Source organism: Salmo salar, chromosome ssa03, assembly GCF_905237065.1.
Source record: "Salmo salar chromosome ssa03, Ssal_v3.1, whole genome shotgun sequence".
NCBI lineage: Eukaryota > Metazoa > Chordata > Actinopteri > Salmoniformes > Salmonidae > Salmo > Salmo salar.
Window position 1 is genome coordinate 8,668,274 of NC_059444.1, and position 26,020 is coordinate 8,694,293.

General features: G+C 42.5%; 2 protein-coding genes across 3 annotated transcripts; one reads left to right on the top strand and one right to left on the bottom strand.

Annotated features, from left to right (window-relative positions):
* The first annotated feature begins 231 nt into the window (after positions 1–231).
* On the top strand, positions 232–5,687 carry rpp40 (ribonuclease P/MRP 40 subunit). The gene is given in 8 exon segments (NM_001140959.1): positions 232–421; positions 566–710; positions 901–969; positions 1,958–2,053; positions 2,211–2,336; positions 2,665–2,863; positions 4,795–4,929; positions 5,311–5,687. Coding segments are annotated over 8 exon segments (1,086 nt in total). The 5' UTR covers positions 232–304; the 3' UTR covers positions 5,510–5,687.
* Positions 5,688–12,070: 6,383 nt separating this feature from the next.
* LOC106597143 (chromodomain Y-like protein) lies at positions 12,071–25,499 on the bottom strand. 2 transcript variants are annotated; one of them, XR_001326864.2, is made up of 8 exons: positions 25,267–25,499; positions 19,807–20,611; positions 18,879–19,144; positions 18,356–18,528; positions 17,754–17,964; positions 15,633–15,776; positions 13,038–15,128; positions 12,071–12,943 (listed from the first exon to the last, which is right to left on the bottom strand). XR_001326864.2 is itself a non-coding variant. In XM_014188372.2 (7 exons), exons 1-7 carry the CDS (start codon positions 25,288–25,290, stop codon positions 14,970–14,972), a joined length of 1,782 nt encoding a protein of 593 aa, XP_014043847.1. In that variant the 5' UTR covers positions 25,291–25,499; the 3' UTR covers positions 12,071–14,969. The 2 variants fall into 2 exon arrangements, 1 of the variants encoding a protein (XP_014043847.1); XM_014188372.2 differs by having other exon boundaries at positions 12,071–15,128.
* Between the last annotated feature and the right edge of the window lie 521 nt (positions 25,500–26,020).

The window sequence follows — 26,020 nt, forward strand, 5'->3', positions numbered from 1 at the left end:
GTATGTTTGTTCTACATAGCACATTTCTATCTGAACGTTCCAAAACGTTGCGTCCTTCTGAACGCGCCCAAGGCATATTTGATGGTTTGGACAAAGACTGTACAGGTTTCTGAACTATGGTTTGGATTTTTGCTATGGTCACGATTGGCTACTTTAAACACGTGACAAGCAAGCACCCTGGCTCTCTAGCCGGAAGTAGTTTACACGTTCAGAGAGGAACATAATTTATTTCATATGTTTGGTTCATAAGTGTGTGCAAAGCTAAATGTCTTTGGTTTATATTTGTTGATACAAGTCTAATAAAATGTACCCGGAGCTAGCCAAGTGTCCAAGAAGTTTACTTGTTTGCGAGAAATCGAACTTTGAGCATGAAAAGTCTAGACACGACACTCACGTGTCAAAACATTATTTTAACCACAAGGTAAGCAATTTTATGGTTCTGTGGTAGCTAACTGTTTGCTAACTAGCCAGTCTGTGGATTAAGCAAATTACCAATATAATGTGTGACACTATAGATGCATGTGATGTGAACTAAAAACAGTAGGTAATTAATGAATCCTCTCAGGTGTCGGTTGTAATACCGGAATGTGGTGCCCTTTCTTCCCGGCTGGCCACTGTCATAAACAATTTCAGCAAGTATTTTCTGGTGAAGAATTTACCAGTCTATGAGTTTTTGGATAAAGACTTCTTGAAGAATGTTGTGTGGAATGGTAAGTGCATAGAAGGAGAACACTATTGCATGCACTATTAAATTGGGTAAATGTCTTCCATATTTGATTCCTCATCTGAATCCTCTAACGTAAGTTCCAACCTCTCCACCATCTCATCCATCTTTAACAACTACCTTACATAAAGTGTTATTTTCATGCTAGTTTAAAGTATGCCAATTTGTTTTCCCAGGCGCTCTCTATGCTCTTTCCTACAAGACAAGCATTGACCAGGATAACACCATTGCACTTCTCCCTAGCAGTGAGTTCCCTTACCACTGTGTTCCCCCTTACCACTGAGTTCTACCTATTATCATATTATTACAGGACATGACTCGCACTGTAGTCCTATCGCTGTAGTCTTAATAAAAGACCACTGGCAACTTTAAGCCTGTGTGTAGAGTAGTAGCCATGGTCCAAAACAGGCTAGAAAGTACACTACCGGGTCAAAAGTTTTAGAACACCTACTCATTCAAGGGTTTTAATTTATTTTTACTGTTTTCTACATTGTAGAATAATAGTTAAGACAAACTATTACATAATACATATGGAATCATGTAGTAACCAAAAAAGTGTTAAACAAATCAAAATATATTTAAGATTCTTCAAATAGCCACCCTTTGACTTGATGTCAGCTTTGCACACTCTTGGCATTCTCTCAACCAGCTTCATGAGGTAGTCACCTGGAATGCATTTCAAGTAACAGGTGTGTCTTCTTAAAAGTTAATTTGTGGAATTTCTTTCCTTCTTAATAGAATCAATGGAAAAGCTAATTTGCCAGGCGTGTATTCACTAGGAAGCAAAGTGGCTGAAAACGGGGAGGGACTAACCTACATTAGTTCAATAAGAAACGCTCATTTTTTGTTGCAAACATTTTGCTACAGTGTACACTAATGAATACACCCTAGAGCTCCCCTGCCAGGCTGCCACATTGGTCAGTGGAGATTATTTATTTTATTTAACCTTTAACTAGGCAAGTCAGTTAAGAACAAATTCTTATTTACAATGTCGGCCTACACCGGCCAACCCCAGATGACGCTGGGCCAATTGTGCGCCGCCCTATGGGACTCCCAATCACGGCCGGTTGTGATACAGCCTGGAATCAATGCTAGTTCTATTAAACTAACTCCACTACCATCAAAACTGGTTGTATTTTGACTTCCAATACTAGCACAATGTACTACAAGAAAGGAGGCCCCGTGTTACATTGACTGGTCAGTAAATAAACCTCTGCTCTGTCTGAATCCAAGGTCAGCTGATCCTCTCTGTGGATAAGGACACGTATGAACAGCTGGGTCTGGAGGGAAAGCCGTCACAGTACAATCACAGACAGCCCATGAGATATGGTGAGAAAGGATCATGTATCTTTTAATATTATGTTTTGATATTTCATTGCTCCACACCTCACCTGGTTTCTTAGCCGCAATTTTTGTTGTTGTTGTGCTGTTCGAAATGAAATCTAACCTGGTTGAATTTAATAACAATGATGATGATGTTCTGCAGTCGTGACCATTGACCTGACGGATAAATCCATGGATCCGGAAGGGAAACGCTACCAGCGAGTTCTCTCCTGCCTTAAAGAAAGGGTGCCTCTGAAAAGCGACTTCCTGCTGGGACGGCACAATTCAGGTAGGAGAACCTTTTTATGTTTGTTTGCACTGTTGAGTCTGAGGCATGGAATGTCTAGTCTGTCCAAGTCCTGGGTTGTTTTCACTAGACTAAATGGAAGAAAACAGACTGAAACAGAGAGGGGACCACCTGAACTTGTTCAATAAGAAACTCTCGTTTTTTGTTGGCTACAGTATGCTCTTATGAATACGACCCTGAACTTGTCCAATAAGAAACTCTCGTTTTTTGTTGGCTACAGTATGCTCATATACATACGACCCTGAACTTCTGTAAGCTGACCAATGTTTTCTTTCAAAGCATTTCTAAAATTGCGTCTGTCGACTTCAAGGGGCGAATGGGGATAGAGCGCTGCAGAGTCTCCTGTCCCGTTACCAGTGGAAAGAGCACAGACCAGTGGTCAGTAGCCACACCCTGAAGGATCTGCCATGTCCATCCCTGCACGCTTTGGACCTGCGCGGGGACCAGCGGTCTTGTGACCCCCACAGCTTCCTGGAGTGGCTTGGAGCAGTGAGCGCTGGTGTCAGTTGGTACGTGCACAACCATATAGTTCTAATGGATATAAATACTGTGCTTTCAGAAAGTATTCTCACACCCTTTGACTTGTCCACATTTTGTTGTTACAGCCTGAATTTAAAATTGATTAAATAATAGGTGGCATGCACTCACTGTGTGCAATAAGTGTTTAACATGATTTTTGAATGACTACCTTAATCGCTGTACCCCACACATACAATTATCTGTAAGGTCCCTCAAATGGACACTCAATTTCAAATACAGATTCAACCACAAAGACCAGGGAGGTTTTACAATGCCTCGCAAATAAGGGCACCTATTGGTAGATGGATATAAAAAAACAAAGCAAACATTGAATATCCCTATCCCAGTGTGAGGTAGAATTGAGATTGCGTAATCTGTGGATCTGTATGTGAATTGGAGTGGGTCAAGGGTATTTGAGAGGATGCTGTTAATGTGAGCAGTGACCAGCCTTTCAAAGCACTTCATGGCTATCGACGTGAGTGCTACGGGGTGGTAGTCTTTTAGGCCGGTTACTTTTGCTTCCTTGGGCACAGGGACTATGGTGGTCAGCTTGAAACATGTAGGTATTACAGACTCAGTCAGGGAGAGGTTGAAAATGTCAGTGAGGACACTTGCCTGCTTTGAGTACACGTCCTGGTAATCCGTCTGGCCCTGCGGCTTTGTGAATGTTGACCTGTTTAAAGGTCTTGCTCACAACGGCAACCGAGAGCGTTATCACACTGTCATCCAGAACAGCTGGTGCTCTCATGCATACTTCAGTGTTGCTTGCCTCGAAGCGAGCATAAAAGGCATTTAGCTTGTCTGGTAGGCTCGTGTCACTGGGCAGCTCGTGTCTGGGTTTCCCTTCGTAGTCCGTAATAGTTTTCAAGCCCTGCCACATCCGACGAGTGTCAGAGCCAGTGTAGTAGGATTCAATCTTAGTCCTATATTGACGCTTTGCTTGTTTGATGGTTCGTTGGAGGGCATAGCGGGATTTCTTATAGGCTTCCGGATTAGTGTCCCGCTCCTTGAAAGCGGCAGTTCTAGCCTTTAGCTCGATGCGGATGTTGCCTGTAATCCATGGCTTCTGGTTGGGATATGTACGTACGGTCACTGTGGGGACGACGTCATCGATACACTTATTGATGAAGCCGATGACTGAGGTGGTATACTCCTCAATGCCATTGGATGAATCCTGGAACATATTCCAGTCTGTGCTAGCAAAACAGTCCTGTAGCATAGCATCCACACCATCTGACCACTTCCGTATTGAGCGAGTCACTGGTACTTCCTGCTTTAGTTTAGCAGGAATCAGGAGGATAGAATTATGGTCAGATTTGCCAAAATGGAGGGCGGGGGAGAGCTTTGTATGCATCTCTGTGTGCAGAGTAAAGGTGGTCAAGAGTTTTGTTTTTTTTCTCCTCTGGTTGCACATGTGACATGCTGGTAAAAATGTGGTAACTGATTTAAGTTTTCCTGCATTAAAGTCCCCGGCCACTAGGAGTGCCGCTTCTGGGTGAGCATTTTCTTCTTTGTTTATGGCCTTATAGAGTTGATTGAGAGTGGTCTTAGTGCCAAATAGACGGCTACGAATAAGAACTCTCTTGGTAGATAGTGTGGTCTACAGCTTATCATAAGGTACTGTACCTCAGGCGAGCAGTAACTCTAGACTTCTTTAATATTAGACATGGCGCACCAGCTGTTATGGGGTATTGTGTAAGAATTTTTTTTATTTTTTTTTAATATCAGGCTGTAACACAACAAAATGTGGAACAAGTCAAGGGGTATGAATACTTTCTGAAGGCACTGTACGTGGCACTGGGTACTAAGAGAGAGGGAAATCTGTCATGGTATTATTAACGTCTCCCTTGTGGATAATCTCTCTCTCATAACACACATACACTCATGCAGAAAGCTAGTGAATATGTTGTTCGTTGTTTAGTGACAATACAGCAGCCAGCTTCCTTTCGACATGCATCTGTCCAGAGCCCCAAACACTGGTGAGCCAAGCCCTGCATTGCACAGTGTCCGGCCTGCTGCTGCCCGAAGACATCTACTCTCTGCTGCAGGAACTGCGGTAAGTTCACCTTCTGCAACATATGACTGTATCGGTCCTTCTGAACACCAAAGAACCTGCGATCTTTATAAAGTTGACTCCTATGACACTTAGTTCTACCATCTTAATTATCTGGTTTAGTGAAGGCATTTACCAAAGACCCAGGTCATCATATACAGCTGTTAGAGAGCCTGCAGAGCCGCGCGGTCTACAGTGACATGCGACTCGATAAAAGCTGAGGACTCCGAATTGAGCTTGTCAACTGTGTTGCCCCAAAAAATTGCTCACCTTTTTCATTTTGTTCATTGTTTGGAAATTCACTCATGAAATAAGTTATATAAAAAAAAAAAATCAAGTCTTAAATATATACTAATTTACTATGTGGTCTTCTCTTAAACCCAGGCGGTACTTTGACGAACCCAAATTCACATCCTGGCTGTCACTGACTGTACACGGCTTCATGGACAGTCCCGTTTCCTGGGGAGACGCAGAACACGGGTTTCACAAGGGTGGCGAAAACTTCTACAACCTCGTCCTCTTCAAGAACCAGGACTACTGGTTGCACATGGGCACTGGCTCCCATGATAGATGCCCTCCATGATGACCACATGGCAAAACATATTTTTTTTTGTTCAGCTTGGTTTTAGGAAAATATGGTATTATGTGTACAAAACTGTTCACAAAATGTACTGCTTACAAATTGTGACTTTTGTAAAGAAATCTACTAATTTGCTCAATCTTAATTTGTCTTTGCCATCTTCAATAAAATAATTAAGTCCAACTGAAGTGCTCATAGTAAGTTATTCTGTGTTGTTTTTATACATTTCAGGAAACATGAAATTCATTTCATCCAGTCATTTCAAGGGATTAAATAGAAATTCAAGTGAAGGTGCTACACAGGATCCATTTTTTATTTTTTTTAAGAAATCTGGATAAAAAAAAATGTGCATTGTCATTTCAAAACATTTCCATAATATACTGAACATAGATATAAATGCAACATGTAAAGTGTCTCATGTTTCATGGGCTGAAATAAAAGATCCCAGAAATGTAACATACGCACAAAAAACGTATTTCTGAATCATGTTTTGTTTACATCCTTGTTAGTGAGCATTTCTCCTTTGCCAAGATAATCCATCCACTTGACAGGTGTGGCATATTAAGAAGCTGATTAAACAGCATGATTATTGCACAGGTGCACCTTGTGCTGGGGACAATAAAAGACCACTCACAGATGTCTCAAGTTTTGAGGGAGCGTGCAATTGGCATGCTGACTGCAGGAATGTCCACCAGAGAATTGAATGTTAATTTCTCTACCATAAACTGCCTCCATTGTTTTAGAGAATTTGGCAGTACGTCCTACTGACCTCACAAACGCAGACCACGTGTATGACCTCATGCTGTGTTAGCCGTTTGCTGATGTCAACATTGTGAACAGAGTGCCCCATGGTGGCGTTGGGGTTATGGTATGGGCAGGCATAAGCTACGGACAACGAACACAATTGCATTTTATCAATGGCCATTTTAATGCACAGAAATACCGTGACGAGATCTTGAGCCCCATTTCTTAAGGTATCTGTGACCAACAGATGCATATGTGAAATCCATAGATTAGGGCCTAATTAATTTATTTCAATTGACTGATTTACTCATGAACTGTAACTCAGTAAAATATTAGAAATTATTGCATTTATTTTTGTTCAGTATACAGTACCATTCAACAGTTTGGAGACCTACTCATTCAAGGGTTTTTCTTTATTTGTACTATTTTCTACATTGGTGAAGACATCAAAACAATGAAATAACACATGGAATCATGTAGTAACCAAAAAAGTTTAAAAAAAGCAGAATATATTTGAGATGCTTCAAAGTAGCCACCTTTTGCCTTGATGACAGCTTTGCACACGCTTGGCATTCTCTCAACCAGATTCATGAGGTAGTCACCTGGAATGCATTTCAATTAACAGGTGTGCCTTGTTAAAAGTGAATTTGTGTAATCTTTCTTAATGCATTTGAGCCAATCAGTTGTGTTGTGACAAGGTGGGGTGGAGGGGAGTATAAAGAAGATAGCCCTATTTGGTAAAAGACCAAGTCCAAATTATGTCAAGGACAGCTCAAATAAGCTGAGAAACAAGAGTCCATCATTACTTTAAAGACATGAAGGTCAGTCAATAAGGAACATTTAAAGAACTTTAAATCATACTTTCAAAACCTTAGCTAGCAGTCATCATCATGAATCAAGTCGACTATCTTCTGGCAAATCCTTTTTAATCCTTGTCATATGAAGAGAAATTATAGATAAAATGTATTTGGTGCTCATTGGACATAAACATTACACAACAAGTTGGAAATCACAAATTCAACAGAGGTTTGGAAGGAATCAGTGGCTAACTGCAAGCATTGCACTAGCCTTCTCTTCAGTGGAGTGGATGTGTGGTCCCAAGTCTGGGTTAAGGGTCTCTTTTCCAAGCTTAAAAGGATAAACATTCAACATTGGCCATGGTGTCAATCCAGCATGACTTCTGCAACGCTCAAAACAACTGGAAACTCATAACTGGAATACCTGAAGATCACTGACATCGTCATGATTCTACCTTGTTTTTTCCGAGTTCCCAGTTGTCTTGAAAGCACCATAAATCCAGAAAATGCCGACTTTGATGAAATTTGCCCACGAAAGACCGCCGCGCCACCTTCCTGTTCAAGTGAGCACAGCACAAGGTGAGTCCAAAAATGTATTGTATGCTGCTGTATAAATGATGTAATATGCCAGGGAGATATGTATACTGTAGCTAAGAAAGTAATACTAAGTGTATGTTGTGTAGTAAGCTGTTAGTGGCCCATGTGCCTCACCCTAATAATTTGGTCCCGTTTCCCCTCTTAATTTCACCTACAGTTCTGACTTGGTGGTGCACATGTAGCCTATAGCCTGTTTAAGAGAAATGTAATCATCGAATATTGTAAGAGCTTTCATTGTCTGCTTATACCCCCTCTTTAATTTATCCTACAGTTCTGACTTGGTGTACAGGGAGAATACTGTAAGAACGGCCCATGTTCTGAATTGTCGCTGTACATTTCAAAATTGCTGAACAAATAGTTATTGACTATGTCCGTCCTAGCTCGCTCATGTCTTAATCAAAATTATGGATTGCCTCTTATCCGCTCGTTGTCCCCTTATGCCATAGTTTGTACATCTCAATTGTCAGTAAAAAACACTTTTTTAAGCAAGTCAGCTGGCATTCAGTAAATGAGGCTGAATGAACTGTTTCGCTGTCAGACAAGGCTCCGCTGATAGCCAGGTGTGGTAAGGTGTTGGTACTGCTGTTGGGACAGCTTTATGTAGGCCCCAACATTGTGTGGGCAACGTTTGTCACTTTTATAGTGCAATTCATGTATTATTTAGTGTTGTGTAGTGGGTTTGCTGGCATGAATCAACATATTTTTTGGGGGGCCCACCAAGATTTACATGCTAAAATCCCCACTGCTTATGTAAATATTCAGACCCTTTGCTATGAGACTCGAAATTGAGCTCAGGTGCATCCTGTTTCCATTGATCATCCTTGATGTTTCTACAACGGAGTCCACCTGTGGTAAATTCAATTGATTGGACATGATTTGGAAAGGAACACCAGTCTATATAAGGTCCCACAGTTGAGAGTGCATATCAGAGCAAAAACCAAGCCATAAGGTCAAAGGAATTGTCCTTAGAGCTCCGAGCCAGGATTGTGTCGAGGCACAAATCTGGGGAATGGTACCAAAACATTTCTGCAGCATTGAAGGTCCCGAAGAACATAGTGACCATCATTCTTAAAATGGAAGTTTGGAACCACCTCTTCCTAGAGCTGGCCGACTAGCCAAACTGAGCAAACGGGGGAGAAGGGCCTTTGGTCAGGGAGGTGACCAAGAACCTAATGGTCACTCTGACAGCGCTCCTCTGTGGAGATGGGAGCACCTTCCAGAAAGACAACCATCTCTGCAGTACACCAAATCAGGCCTTTAGGGTAGAGTGGCCAGATGGAAACCACTCCTCAGTAAAAGGCACACGACAGCCCACTTGAAGTTTGCCAAAAGGCACTTAAAGGACTCTCAAGAGTCAAGACCATGAGAAACAAGATTCTCTGGTCTGATGAAACCATGTGGGAGGAAACCTGGCACCATCCTTATGATGAAGCATGGTGGTGGAAACATCATGCTGTGGGGATGTTTTTCAGTGGCAGGGAGACCAGTCAGGATAGAGGGAAAGATGAACAGAGAGATCCTTAATGAAAACCTGCTCCAGAGCACTCAGGACCTCAGACTGGGTGAAGGTTCACCTTCCAACAGGACAACGACCCTAAGCACACAGCCAAGACAACGCAAAGAATGGCTTTGGTACAAGTCTCTGAATGTCCTTGAGTGGCCCAGCCAGAGCCCGGACTTGAACATCTCTGGAGAGACCTAAAAATAACTGTGCAGCAACGCTCCCTATCCAACCTGACAGAGCTTGAGAGGATCTGCAGAGAGGAATGGGAGAAACTCCACAAATACAGGTATGCCAAGAAGACTCTGTAATCGCTGCCAAAGGTGCATCACAGTACTGAGTAAAGAGTCTGAATACTTATGTAAATGTGATAGTTTATTTTTATAAATGTGCAAACATAAAAATAAAAAAAGTTACCTTTTCATTATGGGGTACTGTGTGTAGATTGAGGGGGGAAAACGATTTAATACATTTTAGAATAAGGCTGTAATGTAACAAAATGTGGGAAAAGTCCAGGGGTCTGAAAAACTTTCCGAATGTATATATATCTATCTATATACAGTGGGGCAAAAAAGTATTTAGTCAGCCACCAATTGTGCAAGTTCTCCCACTTAAAAAGATGAGAGAGGCCTGTAATTTTCATCATAGGTACACGTCAACTATGACAGACAAAACAAGAAAAAAAATCCAGAAAATCACATTGTAGGATTTTTTATGAATTTATTTGCAAATTATGGTGGAAAATAAGTATTTGGTCACCTACAAACAAGCAAGATTTGTGTCTCTCACAGACCTGTAACTTCTTCTTTAAGAGGCTCCTCTGTCCTCCACTCGTTACCTGTATTAATGGCACCTGTTTGAACTTGTTATCAGTATAAAAGACACCTGTCCACAACCTCAAACAGTCACACTCCAAACTCCACTATGGCCAATACCAAAGAGCTGTCAAAGGATGCCAGAAACAAAATTGTAGACCTGCACCAGGCTGGGAAGACAATCTGCAATAGGTAAGCAGCTTGGTTTGAAGAAATCAACTGTGGGAGCAATTATTAGGAAATGGAAGACATACAAGACCACTGATAATCTCCCTCGATCTGGGGCTCCACGCAAGATCTCACCCCGTGGGGTCAAAATGATCACAAGAACGGTGAGCAAAAATCCCAGAACCACATAGGGGGACCTAGTGAATGACCTGCAGAGAGCTGGGACCAAAGTAACAAAGCCTACCATCAGTAACACACTACACTGCCAGGGACTCAAATCCTGCAGTGCCAGACGTGTCCGCCTGCTTAAGCCAGTACATGTCCAGGCCCATCTGAAGTTTGCTAGAGAGCATTTGGATGATCCAGAAGAGGATTGGGAGAATGTCATATGGTCAGATGAAACCAAAATATAACTTTTTGGTATAAACTCAACTCGTCGTGTTTGGAGGACAAAGAATGCTGAGTTGCATCCAAAGAACACCATACCTACTGTGAAGCATGGGGGTGGAAACATCATGCTTTGGGGCTGTTTTTCTGCAAAGGGACCTGGACGACTGATCCGTGTAAAGGAAAGAATGAATGGGGCCATGTATCGTGAAATTTTGAGTGAAAACCTCCTTCCATCAGCAAGGGCATTGAAGATGAAACGTGGCTGGGTCTTTCAGCATGACAATGAACCCAAACACACCGCCCGGGCAACGAAGGAGTGGCTTCGTAAGAAGCATTTCAAGGTCCTGGAGTGACCTAGCCAGTCTCCAGATCTCAACCCCATAGAAAATCTTTGGAGGGAGTTGAAAGTCCGTGTTGCCCAGCGACAGCCCCAAAACAATCACTGCTCTAGAGGAGATCTGCATGGAAGAATGGGCCAAAATACCAGCAACAGTGTGTGAAAACCTTGTGAAGACTTACAGAAAACATTTGACCAGTGTCATTGCCAACAAAGGGTATATAACATTGAGATAAACTTTTGTTATCGTCCAAATACTTATTTTCCACCATAATTTGCAAATAAATTCATTTAAAAAATCCTACAATGTGATTTTATGGATTTTTTTTCTTCTCATTTTGTCTGTCATAGTTGACGTGTACCTATGATGAAAATTACAGGCCTCTCTCATCTTTTTAAGTGGGAGAACTTGCACAATTGGTGGCTGACTAAATACTTTTTTGCCCCACTGTATATAAAACACTTTCAGATTGTACAGCAAGTATATTTATAAGTTCAACTACAAAATAGGTCACATGTATGCAAAAATGCTGTACCAGGATTTGAGTCAAGGCAGTTCACACAGTTCTTCAGAAGGGTAAGGGTTATGTGATTCAGACTTAAAAATTATTTCGCTGTTGTACAAAAAAGGGGTCAATTTCAACAACGCTTCTTGGAATCTTTCAACAGAATGAGTGAATTCTGTGTACACTAGACAAGCCTCATCATCATGCTGTGTTAACACGACAAATTATATATATTTTTAAATACAGTACATTTTTCAATGAGAAAAACGTGGACATTACAAGTGTTGAAGGTGCTTGCTAATATTTCTAAAATCAGCATTCAGTGAAACATGTTTAAAAATTGTTTTTATTTATTTAACTAGGCATGTCAGTTAAGAACAAATTGTTATTTACAATGACAGCCTAACCCGACCAAACCCGGACGACGTTATGCCAATTGTGCGCCGCCCTATGGGACTCCCAATCACGCCCTGTTGTGATACTGCCTGGAATCAAACCAGGGTCTGTAGTGACGCCTCTAGCACTGAGATGCAGTGCCTTAGACCCGCTTCGCTACTCTGGAGCACTCCGAGGTGACATGCTTCTCAGACACAATTTGGGAAAACTAAGCAAAAGGACATGTTTTACAAAGAGCATCGCCTTATTGATACGCAATACCTCTTCACCTTTGCCTTCAGAAAATCTCAACCCGAAATACTGACTTCTATCCCTTCTAGAAGAAAAAAAATATGCTAAGAAAACAAGACGACAGGTGCAGTTGCGGCATTAACAGTTTTATACATCTATGCGCGAAGGCCAAAACTGAATTCTGACGAAGTTCGTGAAGAGGGCTGTAATAGACTAGAGCCGAAAGTGCTAACTAAAATCATACTACGTCCACGAGTAGACTGCCCGAAGAAGATACTTCACATTTCAATAAAATAAAATCAACTGTGGAAAAAAAAATAAACATGACCAATGACTCAAAACAGACACTACTTTTGTCCAAACCATCTCCACTTTAAATATTTAAATACTCATAGACAATATAAATAAATGACATTTTCCATAATTCTTTATGGAAATAGGCGAAGGTAACAGCAGTTGTCCAGATATTGGGCGATGTTATCTGTTACCCCGAGCTCTGCTACTTTTATAAATCCAGTGAAATAAGGAATATGGCCAAATGATTGGTGAGGCCACAAAACATTGGCCAAGTCAGAATTCATATATAAAAATACAAACAAACTGTAGGCGAATAACGTTTTTGTTTTACAAACTCAAAAGCTGTACATCTGTTTTTTTTTTGCCTCCACAGCATTTTAGAAGTAACCTTTTCTCAATGCAACAACAACAAAAAAACAGGGTGAGATATGCTGAAGCTGCAAAAGTCCTATATCCATGGTACTGAGTGGTAAGATTAAAGGCTATTCTCACTGATAATCACTTCAGATCAGAACACACATTTTGTCATTAGAAAATGGAGTAAAGAACAAGGCACTGCTTTTAGCTAGAGCCTTGAACCGTGTACCCTAGCCTCGTCACAACGGAGCCTTGCACCGTGTACCCTAGCCTCGTCACAACGGAGCCTTGCACCGTGTACCTTAGCCTCGTCACAACGGAGCCTTGCACCGTGTACCCTAGCCTAGTCACAACTGCACCGTGTACCCTAGCCTAGTCACAACTGCACCGTGTACCCTAGCCTCGTCACAACTGAGCCTTGCACCGTGTACCCTAGCCTCGTCACAACTGAGCCTTGCACCGTGTACCCTAGCCTCGTCACAACTGAGCCTTGCACCGTGTACCCTAGCCTCGTCACAACGGAGCCTTGCACCGTGTACCCTAGCCTCGTCACAACGGAGCCTTGCACCGTGTACCCTAGCCTCGTCACAACTGAGCCTTGCACAGTGTACCCTAGCCTCGTCACAACTGAGCCTTGCACCGTGTACCCTAGCCTCGTCACAACTGAGCCTTGCACCGTGTACCCTAGCCTCGTCACAACGGAGCCTTGCACCGTGTACCCTAGCCTCGTCACAACTGAGCCTTGCACCGTGTACCCTAGCCTCGTCACAACTGAGCCTTGCACCGTGTACCCTAGCCTCGTCACAACGGAGCCTTGAACCATGTACCTTAGGCTCGTCACAACTGCATTCATAAACATTGTATCAGAATCTTGTAATTGTCTCTCCCTTGCATGTTTCATGGATGGAATATTTAATTAAATTATATTGTAATAAGTCTCAACTTAAAACATAACAATTATGTTTACCATTGAAACTGTTCGGTGGAAAATACAGTCCCCCAAGCCAAATAAGATGACCTGGGTGGAATATCTACAAAAGATATCAGTTAGACAAAAAGTAAAAATACAGTCAGGAGCTGTGTTAAAAATTAATCTGACAGACTCTGTCCTGGATTAAATCAAAGGCGTGCTGTTCATAAGGCACTCACTGTTGACAATGACTCTTTTAAAAGGCAATTTCCCTGATGTTCGAAGATGGCATTCATGGTGAACGCTACAGATGACGGCTCAAGCTTAAAATGACCTTTTAAAGTCAAGTGCAGTACACTTCTCAACAACGCGCCTTTAATTTAATCACGGCCTCTATTCAGTTCAAATAGCTATAAGTCCTGTTTTGAATGGAAAGCTTTACAGGCGTCAATATGGAGAATCCAATAAGCCTCCCATCCACTGGGCTGCGCTGTTTTCCCAAGAGTTCAGAGCGTTACATCTTATTGCAGGCTCCACAATGGAAAGTCGCCTAGGTTTTTGTCAAAGTTTTCAATGTGCACTTTTGTTGTGTCATAAATTCTGGTCCATGTTGATACAACATCCCACCCAAATCAATCCTGAGGTGAGTAGGACAGGCACCCCACTATGCAAGACACTTTTTTGTGTATTCATCAATGTCTTCACCTCCTCCAATCCCTCCATCCCTTTCAATCTAGGCCACGTTTAGTTGAACCTGTAATGTGGAATGGTATTTCGGGCGGGCCGGGCTATTGGGTAGAGCAGTGTTTCCCAACCCTGGTCCTCCAGTACCTTCCAACAGCCCAACCCTGGTCCTCCAGTAGCCTCAACAGTGTTTCCCAACCCTGGTCCTCCAGTACCTTCAACAGCCCAACTCTGGTCCTCCAGTACCTTCAACAGCCCAACCCTGGTTCTCCAGTACCCCCCAACATTGTTTCCCAACCCTGGTCCTCTAGTACCTTCAACAGCCCAACCCTAGTTCTCCAGTAGCCTCAACAGTACACAGTTTTGTTGTAGCCCTTGACAAACATACCTCATTCAACTCATTGATGGCTTGATGATTCGTTTACAAGTTGAATCAAGTGTGCTTGTCTAGGGATTACAATAAAAATGTGTACTGTTGGGGGGGTACTGGAGGACCAGGGTTGGGAAACAATGGGATAAAGGGTCGAAGGCCGGGGGTTATTGGGTAAAGGGTCAACACATGGTCACCAGGATGCTAGGAAGACTTAAAGGTCCAGCAGCAACATCTCAATAGGCACACACACACACACAATTCATCACACAGATTGCAGATTGAACCCGTTGCACTCCCAGTGCTGTTTGTCTGGTTCCCCCACTGAATAGGGCTTGGGAACATGGAGGGTACATGCTTTCCTTAAAACTCATCTATCTTCTTCTGCAGGTATTGGAGGATGGAGTCCATCCCCTGCGAGGAGCCCCAAACTCTCTTCAGCGCCTCACACTCGCGTTCGTTGGCCTGCTCCAGGGCTGCCCGGTTTGCGTTTCGGACCAGTGCTTTGGACTCCCGCAGGACCTACAGTGCCAGCAGAGGCCCCCACCCCACCCGGCAGGAAAAAGGAAAAGAAAATGACTGATGGATATGGATGCATTGAAGGATATTGGCATAGACTCGCTTAACCATTCACTGTGGGACATGAGGTCACTCTTATGTTAACAATGTCTGCACAGACGATTCATGAGAAATTTTGCAACATCCAGATATTGTGACTTGATCTCAATTCAATGTACTCCTAAAAGCATTATATCATTTTTTTAAAAACACACTCTCGGTTCCGTTTCGGGTTGGGAGACGTTGAAAAGTTAACAATTCAAGTGGCCACTGTTGTGGCTAGGAGAGAGTATATATATATATATATATATGAGTGTCAGCGACATAATGTTTATGGTTTTTGATGAGACAAAAACGAACAAAAAAAGAGGGAGGACAACGAGGGCTGGGGAGGGCAGTGGGCGTACTGTGACTGTGTAGAAATATTTTTTTATATCTTCAAAAATCAAATGAAAGAGGATGACTTACAACTGAATTACAAGAGACTAGCTCCCTAATGCGAACCATCACCTCCTGAGTGAAAGTCCCGGGCCACAGCACCTGGGAGACAAGCCCTTTAGCACAGGCCTCCTGGGCCGTCAGCTTCCTCCCACTCAGCAGCATCTCATTGGCCTGAGAGACGAGAGGTAGGGGGAGGGAGAGAGAGAGAGAGAGAGGGAAGTGGAGGGAGAGAGAAACAAAGAGAGAAGAGGGAGGGAGGTTAACGAGCCACTGAACATGACGATTGTCAAATGAGCAACAGAAAAACACGTGCCAAACTAGATTTCAGTCTTGGAGGTGTGTTTCCTGACCGATTCAGTTTGGTTAATGATTGTCCCCTATGAGACACTGTAGGAAGCCTATTTCACTTCCTCAAAATCCCCAGAATGAATCTAAGATAAAGAAATCTGTAATAAAATGTTGACATTTTTGCCGAGGATGTTTTAGTTAAGCAATTTGACATCTAGCTAAGGTGTTTGGTGCAGTATTTCTGAAGTAAAGAAATGCGCAACCTATTGTCTTATGTAAACAAAGTCTGTGCTGATGGACCCGTCTGTCTCACTGTCTATCCTATTGGATTAGAGAGCAAATCACGGCAGCTTTTCACCCCATGTGAAGTCAGGTGTACACTACACGATTTTTGCCCCGATTTGGCCTGTTCCAGACAAGTTTGAGATCGGAGACAAAATCCCCATGTCGTTGCGGTGCGGCCGTCACCGACGCTCGATTAATGTGAGCAGGTCAGGGACGCAATCTGAGGGCCGATCCCGTCTTCGGGCAGTCCTAGTATTTTGAAACATTTTACATTTAAATGTAAAAAATTTTTTTTTTTTAAATCGGGACAAAATCTGCAATGCTCTTGTAGTGTGAGATCTGCAACAACAAGTTTTGAGAACGGTGATCAGCAGTAGCCAATGAGAGCTCGCCAGAGAAAAAGCCAGTAAGATGATTACTACTGGTATGGATGTGTAGACTGGAGCCATGATTACTACTGGTATGGATGTGTAGACTGGAGCCATGATTACTACTGGTATGGATGTGTAGACTGGAGCCATGATTACTACTGGTATGGATGTGTAGACTGGAGCCATGATTACTACTGGTATGGATGTGTAGACTGGAGCCATGATTACTACTGGTATGGATGTGTAGACTGGAGCCATGATTACTACTGGTATGGATGTGTAGACTGGAGCCATGATTACTACTGGTATGGATGTGTAGACTGGAGCCATGATTACTACTGGTATGGATGTGTAGACTGGAGCAGGAGACATGATTACTACTGGTATGGATGTGTAGACTGGAGCCATGATTACTACTGGTATGGATGTGTAGACTGGAGCCATGATTACTACTGGTATGGATGTGTAGACTGGAGCCATGATTACTACTGGTATGGATGTGTAGACTGGAGCAGGAGACATGATTACTACTGGTATGGATGTGTACTTTCCTTTAACCAAAGTGTAAAATCGTTACAGCTCTGATATTCACAAGAAATGTTATTCAATTCAAAATGTTGGCTAGATATTTCAACTCTGTAATGGCAAGCGTGAATGTCTCCGACTGAAAACATTTACGAGACTGCTTTGAGCCACAGATCGTTCTAGCTACGTTAACAACCTAAAATCACATCATTGTTTTCACGAGACAGCGTGGTATGGAGAATCGTCACGACCAAGTGAGGAATCTTGTAGTCTGAGCCAGATCCTTTTAGTGTGCACACCACTACGATCGGCAAGACAAAACAAGATAGGTCATTTAACGTGAGAGGCTCAGCGATGTTTAGGATTTTGAAAGTGGTGTACTGTACACCCGGCATTAGTGGGGAAAATGGACATAGTCAAATCAAAATCCAACCTTCATTTACCCGTTGTGAAGCACGGATGCTTGATTCAAACCCACGATCGCACCAGTACAATGTGATCTAGAAACCACTAGCCCACCCCAAATCACTGACACAGATTAAACCTAGTCCTGGAGCAAAAAGCAGCAAAAAAAATGGTGAGTGCTACACTTAAAACCAGTTCCCAAAACAATATCTGTATTTCTGTGGTAAACAACTCCCCCCTCTGAGAATGTGGAGGATTTTCAGCATCAACTCACCGAGGCCACGCCCATGATGCGAGGGAAGGTGATGGAGGCGCAGGCGTCGGGTGTCTGTCCGTAGGTGGTGTAAGGCGTCTGGAACCAGGCTCTCTCGTTGGCCCAGACCACGTCACACAGCGGGAGGATGGAGGCTCCGAGGCCCACGGCCGGTCCGTTCACGGCTACGATGATAGGCTTCTTGAATTGGATGAAAGTGTTCACGAATGTCCTGAGAGGATGAGAACAACAGACTGGGTCTGAATCACCGTCTTCTGTGGCATTATTACAACGACTGACACTACAACACACAGCATTCTACTAGTCTTTTTCACCAGTTTCAAAAATAAGCAATGATTCCAGACAACCGTCTACAAATCTGTCATTTGCACTGATCTGAATGAACTGACCAGAGATGAAAATCCAGCCTAATGATGAGCTTCCACCATTTTGTTTTCTTTAATCAGTGCAGATGAGGATGAGGACAGATTTTTGGACAATCGAGAAATGAGGAAGTTGAGTCATCCTTCCGAACTTTTAAAAATACATGTTTTTTTCCCTCCCTTTTTGAAAATCATCCACATAAAAAAAATATAGAAACAGAGGTAAGCCTTCTGACCTACCTAATGGTCTCGGCCATCTTGATGCTCTCTTTCTTACGGTCGTCGGTGAGCCGCCTGATGAAATAGATGAAGTCCAGGCCGAAGCAAAAGAAGCTGCCTACGGCGCTCAGTAGGACCAGCTTACTGTCATCTGATGCCGCTGTGGCCATGGCACTCTGTATCTCCTTCATCACCTGAGGCAGCCAAGAGAGGGAGAGGTATTCAAAAATATGATCAATTTTTATGGGCCAGTTTCCCGGACACAGATGAAGCCTAATCTTGGACTAAGAAGCCCTTTCGATGGAGAATGATCACTGGAAATACTTTTTTAGTCTAGGGCTTAATCTGTGTCCAGAAAACCATCCCAATATATTTTTGAAGGACCAGTATTTTACTTTCAGACATTTTGCTTACATTCATCAATTATATTTGACTACCAACTGCTTGGAAATGTTGGCATAACAAAACTATAAAAGTACTACTAACTGTCACGCTGAATAACAATTGTTTTGTTAGGGCAAAGACAGGCAGGCGTATGACTCACGTTGGGGTTGAGTGAGTTATTCTCCGAGGTCTTGGTCGAGAGCAGGATGTGGGTGAAGCCGTCCTGCTTCTTGACGACGAGGTCCCTGTAGCGATAGGCACTCTCCGTCTGCCGTACGCTAAACCGAAGGCGCTTGTCGAAGACCGAGCGCTGCTCTTCGAAGCGCCGTTTCCCCGCCACTCCGGAGACAGTGGTGACTCGCGCCACGGCACTCTGCAGGTTAGATGTCCCATTGACTGCCAGAGCCTCCATGAGTGTCGATGTACCTGGTGGTTAAAAAAAAAAAAAAAAACACAAGATACAGGGGGATGGAAATGGGAATAATTTCTGCCTTTCTTAATATTGTCTGTTGTAATAATCAGCTAGATTAAATATTTGGAACATGCTGAATAGTTTACTACATGTCATGAGTAGGTCTCAGTGCTTTTCGGGGCTTCCCTTCTGTTCTACTCAACAGTAGATGAACAGTGCACCAAATTTGAGTTAATTGATAATGAATGAGTGAACACTGAGACGAAAGGGGAGAAAAGGAATTGGCCTGGAGTAAAGATTTGCATGGCAGTGACCCCAATCACTCCCCTCGGGCATTGTGGTCTACAGAATGAGAAGTTTGTATCTTCATAAGTCCTCCAACGCTACTTCCAGCAGCATCTGGTCCTCCAATGATAAAACAGGTCCAATCAGAGGCAACACAACAATGGCTTCTGCCGTTTACTGCTGCTCTTAAATTGATTGTTACTTTTATTTCTTATTTTCCTTAACTGCATTGTTGGTTAAGGGCTTGTAAAGTAAGCATTTCACTGTAAAGGTCTACACCTATTGTATTCGGTGCATTTGACATAACATTTGCTTTGACTTTAAGGTACAACCTGGGTTCAGTAAACAGCACAACGACAACAGTTATTGCAGTCTATTGAAAAAGCCTTACCTTTCCCATTGAGGGTGCGTATGGATGCGGGTGTTACGGGCACTTGCTGAGGGATCAATGGGATTTGGCTTTGAGTCCTGGGCCGAGTCCCCATGCGTGCCCTTTCTTCCCCAGGCCCCAGCAACAACCCCAGAGGCTTCTCCAACAGGGCCACCTCTGGGGGCACAGAGTCCTGCTCCTGACCCCCCTGCTCCAGACTGTGGGCCGCCTCGCTGGGCGACTCTTCAGAGTCCACCCAGCTGCTCATGGGGCTTTTGGGAACCAGGATTTTGATCCCAGACTTAGCCAGGTCCATGTTCCGACGCGCCGTGCCCACTGGAGAAGCCGCAGGCCCATTTGTGAAGTTGGGACTAGAAATGGCACAGGTGGTGCAATCACTGTACTTTTGGCTCAATATAAGCTGCTGTGTGTCCGTTTTGGAGTCAAGTGGTGGCAACTGTGGTTGCTGCGGCCGTTTGGAGACGGCCGTAGCTGCTGTGGCGGGCGAAGAGACGGGTTTCACTAGAGCGTGGCTTCCTGCACCACTATTGCCACAGAGTGGCTGAGGCCTGCAGATCTGTTTGCGGGCGTTGTTGCTTGAACTGTGGCTGTGGACTGTGCTGGGAGAGCTTTGAGTGGAGCGCAGTAAAGTGCCGTCTCTCGGTCTTTCACCGTGTGACTGATTAAAATGGTGAATGAACTCCATGCAGGCGGAGAGGTGCGACTCGGGCTCCCAGGTGTCCCCCTCGTATCCGTACCCCCTCCAGCGGACCAGGTACTCCATCTTTCCCTTCTTGTTCTTCCGTTTGTCCACAATTCTCTCAACCTGTGACAGAATTAAACAAAAGAGTTGGCAGTGGCAGTGACTGGACGTGGGGCAGTCACTAAGTCATGATCATTGAGACTGAAACGTCTAGGCTATAGCCCACAATGGGCAAATGTTTCTTCGGTATAATGGCGTTAGCAACAATTTATATGTGCATTCCGCTACCTACTAAAAAGGAAAGAAATGCGGGGGTAATTTTCTTTATTCCATACAAACTATCAATGATGAAATGTTAAACTAAATGAGCCTGCTTCCCTGTTTTTAAAATCAGGTCCCTACACAGGCTCAGAATCCTGTGATGATGGGACATTTCCTGGCGACAGTAGTCCTTGCAGTGCTTCTGCCATTAAGTCTTGGAGGCCCAAAAACTTCTTAACTGCAGATATAATGATGTCCAGTACAATTACTAACTGTGTCTATAAAATGCTACAAGATCCACCTTCTTCACAATAAGTGTATCCAGATCACTTGATTGACGTATAACATTTGCAACTGGTTGAGATGCATCCACCACCATATCTTCTTCAGCACTGTGGCCTCTTGCCCCTTCAACTCTCTTCACCGCCAACACATAGGAGAGTTGTTGTACAGCCATGATCCTTGACACCTCAACCTTTTTCACCCTAACAGGGAACTCTGGGTATTCGGAATATATGATCCCTACCACAGTTGCAACATTTTACATTCACAGACTCTCAAACATATTCCTTCCGTCTGCAAACACATGACAAACATTTTACACTTCTTGCGTTGCATCGGGTTTTGCATGAACGCTCTTATGGCGTATCTTATATATCCCAAACTTTACATAGGGTGGTAAATACTCAACATCAATAATACAGATTAACTTTGCTCCTTTTTCCTATTCTCTATGCAGAATATTTTATTGGATTATCAAATGCCCAACGGGACACCAGAGAAGACCTTTTACTGGTGCCCTGTGTCGAAAATAAAAGCTTCATGTGTCGATCATGTCACCAGCCACAATGCACGCTCCTTTAACTCTTTAATTAAATACACAGGATATCAACACCATACCACTCCTGGTTCACACTGGGCTACATGTGAGACATCAGAGATGTATTCAGTAAACCACTGGGTTGATAAAAGGCAGTTACTCTACCCACAGGCAAGTAGTGTGACTACTGAATAGATGACTGTGGCTGAATGGGCCTGTTTATTGTATTAGCCTACTTTTTGATATTCCTCCTATCCTGTGTGTGTTTGTGTAACTAGGCAGCTGCAACAGCTTTGATTTAAAAAAAAATTATATATATTTATTACACACACACCCATTCAAAAGTTTGGGGTCACGTAGAAATGTCCTCGTTTTCCATGAAAAGATACATGAAATGAGTTGCAAAATAAAATGAATAGGAAATATAGTCAAGACGTTGACAAGGATATAAATAATGATTTAATTGAAATAATAATTGTGTCCTTCAAACGTTGCTTTCGTCAAATAATCCTCCATTTGCCGCAATTACAGCCCTTTGGCATTCTAGTTGTCAATTTGTTGAGATTTCACCCCATGCTTCCTGAAGCACCTCCCACAAGTTGGATTGGCTTGATGGGCACTTCTTACGTACCATACAGTCAATCTGCTCCCACAACAGCTCAATAGGGTTGAGATCCGGTGACTGTGCTGGCCACTCCATTATAGACAGAATACCAGCTGACTGCCATTTTACTAAATAGTTATTGCATAGTTTGGAGCTGTGCTTTGGGTCATTGTCCTGTTGTAGGAGGAAATTGGCTCCAATTAAACGCCGTCCACAGGGTATGGCATGGCATGGCGTTGCAAAATGGAGTGATAGCCTTCCTTCTTCAAGATCCCTTTCACCCTGTACAAATCTCCCACTTTACCACCGCCAAAGCACCCCCAGATCATCACATTGCCTCCACTATGCTTGACAGATGGAGTCAAGCACTCCTCCAGCATCTTTTCATTTTTTCCGAGTCTCACGAATGTTCTTCTTTGTGATCCGAACACCTCAAACATAGATTTGTCTGTCCATAACACTTCTTCTTCTGTCCAGTGTCTGTGTTCTTTTGCCCATCTTAATCTTTTTATTGGCCAGTCTGAGATATGGCTCTTTCTTTGCAACTCTGCCTAGAAGGCCAGCATACCTGAGTCGCCTCTTCATTGTTGATGTTGAGACTGGTGTTTTGCGGGTACTATTTAATGAAGCTGCCAGTTGAGGACTTGTGAGGTGTCTGTTTCTCAAACAAGACACTAATGTACTTGACATCTTTCTTGCTCAGTTGTGCACCGGGGCCTCCCACTCCTCTTTCTATTCTGGTTAGAGCCAGTTTGCGCTGAGATCTTCAGTTTCTTGGCAATTTCTCGCATGGTATAGCCTTTATTTCTCAGAACAAGAATAGACTGATACGTTTTTTGTCTCTGGCCATTTTGAGCCTGTAATTGAACCCACAAATGCTGATGCTCCAGATACTCAACTAGTCTAAAGAAGGCCAGATGTATTGCTTCTTTAGATCAGAACTACAGTTTTCAGCTGTGCTAACATCATTGCAGAAAGGTTTTCTAATTATCAATTAGCATTTAAAAATGATTAACTTGGATTAGCTAACACAACATGCCATTGGAACACAGGTGTGATGGTTGCTAATAATGGGTCTTTGTACGCCTATGTAGATATTCCATTCAAAATCAGCTACAATAGTTATTTACATGATTAACAATGTCTACACTGTATTTCTGATCAATTTGATGTTATTTTAAATGGACACAATGTTTTGCTTTTCTTTCAAAAACGAGGACATTTCTAAGTGACCCCAAACTTTTGAACAGTAGTGTGTATATATACACACACACACAATATCAGTCAAAGGTTTGGACACCTACTCATTCCAGGGTTTCTTTATTTTTACTATTTTCTACACTGTAGAATAATAGTGAAGACATTAAAACTATGAAATAACACATGTGGAATCATGTAGAAACCAAAAAAAGTGTTTAATTAACAAATCAAAATATATTTGAGATTCTTCAAAGTAGCCACCATTTGCCTTGACAGCTTGCACACTCTTGGCATTCTCTCAACCAGCTTCCAACAGTCTTGAAGGATTTCCCACATATGCTGAGCACTTGTTGTCCATTGCTCGTGTTTCTTGGCCCAAACGTGTTTCTTGGCCCAAACAAGTCTCTTCTTATTGGTGTCCTTAAGTAGTGGTTTCTTTGCGGCAATTCAAACATGAAGGCCTGTTACTTGAACTCTGAAGCATTTATTTGGGCTGCAATTTCTGAGGCTGGTAACTAATGAACTTCTCCTCTGCAGCAGAGGTAACTCTGGGTCTTCCTTTCCTGTGGTAGTCCTCATGAGAGCCAGTTTCATCATAGAAACAGAAGTTCTTTACATTTTCCGGATTGACTGACCTTCATGTCTTAAATTAATGATGGACTGTCGTTTCTCTTTGCTTATTTGAACTGTTTTTGCAATAATATGGACTCGGTCTTTTACCAAATAGTGCTATCTTCTGTATACCACCCCTACCTTTTCACAACAACTGATTGGCTCAAACGCATTAAGAAGGAAAGAAATTCCACAAATTAACTTTGAACAAGGCACACCTGTTAATTGAAATGCATTCCAGGTGACTACCTCATGAAGCTGTTTGAGAGAATACCAAGTGTGTGCAAAGCTGTCAAGGCAAAGGGTGGCTATTTTGAAGAATCTCTTGTATACAATATATTTTGATTAGTTTTAACACTTTTTTGGTTACTACATGATTCCATAGATTTGATGTCTTCACTATTATTCTACAATGTAGAAAATAGTAAAAATAAAGAAAAACCCTTGAGGAGTTGTGCAACTTTTGACTGGTACTAATATATCTATATATCCGATTTCTGTAGCTATGTGTCAGCCTATGTTAACTGTCTTGCTGTGTAAGAGCTCTGTGAGTAAGATTTCCAATGTAGGCAATTTAACTACCCAGTATATGGCAAACCTGAACGTGATAGAAAGACAATGAGCATGTTGAGTTTGAAACTAACTTTACGCCATTACATCACATGGTCTAGATAAAGGATAGGGGTAGACTTGGCTACCTATAATAGTTAGCCTACTAACTAAAGATGGAAAGCGTTCACAGAATTGCATATAGAATAGTAATTGAATATTATATCTGAAAGAATACGCCTAAAATGTTGGATTGGCATGTAAAAAAAAATATATAAAAAAATACCTGGCTATAATTGTTTGTGAATCATTATTAGGAGTACACCTGGAGAAGTGAGGCACAATCTGGGTGCAACTTGTAACAGAGCGAAAAGTACAAAAAAGCTCACTAGTTACCTAACTTAAAACTAGTCAAGAAGACGCCGTGACTATCGCTGCCCGCATCTAATCACAACAACACACAGATCTAGCTAATCACACAGCAGCTCTTCATGCTAATAAATATGGAAGGCTAACGTTAGCTATCGTAAAGTGGCCCAACTTCGACCTACAGTAGTACTCTAGTAGGCAACGAGTCCTGGGCTGACATTTTTATGAAGCTGTTAAGTGGTTTTCAAGCCAAGTAGCTAGCTGGCTAAGTAGCTTACTAGCTACACGAAACCAAAAACAAACAACAAAAAAAAACATTTCAGATAATGCTAGCTAGCAGTCGATAGTAGCTAGCTAACTCACCTCATAAAGCTCTTCCGAGGCCATTATGAGCAATTTATCTCGCCGTTTGGCTATCAAAACGTATTTGGTTTAAGGCACCTTCTCCTCAAGATGTGACGAAGCCCAATTTAGGTGTCTTTGGACTACGCCCAATCCTCGTAACGTTAGCTATCTAGGTACTCGGTGTGGTGTTCTGTCCAGCCCAGCATGTGAACTTTTTGTCTGGGGGTCTGTGTACCGAACTATTTATTTTGCGCTCTCACAGCTGCGCATATTTTGCGCATAAGGATGCGGTTTTGGAACCTAGACAGACTGCTGGTAGCTCAGTGATGCACAATGTATATATATTTATTTTTCGCTTCAGTATATATATATTTATTTTTCGCTTCAGTGTATATATGGAGTCAATGTTCAATACATTAGCCTTCATAATCGACTGTTTGATATTGTCCTTTGCAATTGTTGGGTGATCACAAATGACATATTTTCCTTTCTTGCTTTTTCATATGCTCTACACTGTATCAGTGATGTCTTTGACTGTATGGATTTATGCATTAAAGCCATTTTCATTACTTGACTTAAACCTTTCATGTTGTAGTTACACATAGGCCTATATACATTGCATTTATACATCTTACATGTAGGCTTTGTGACCTGAAATCCTTCATACAAAGGCACATACATATGGATGGCGGAAGATAAGTCAGTTCATGTGCATTATTATGTCAAAAATCAGTGCTGCTCTCTCTTAGCAAAAATATACCAGATAGTCCTT

Bases quoted from the DNA above. Each gene is read 5' to 3' on its own strand.
- LOC106597143 (XM_014188372.2), bottom strand. From the start codon at position 25,290: ATGGCCTCGGAAGAGCTTTATGAG. The intron at 19,145-19,806 runs GTAAGGCTTTTT...TTTAACCACCAG, and splicing joins ACGCACCCTCAATGGGAAAG to GTACATCGACACTCATGGAG. The intron at 15,129-15,632 runs GTAAGTCATCCT...CTGGCACTGTAG, and splicing joins TAGTCTCTTGTAATTCAGTT to GTCCTGCGGGAGTCCAAAGC.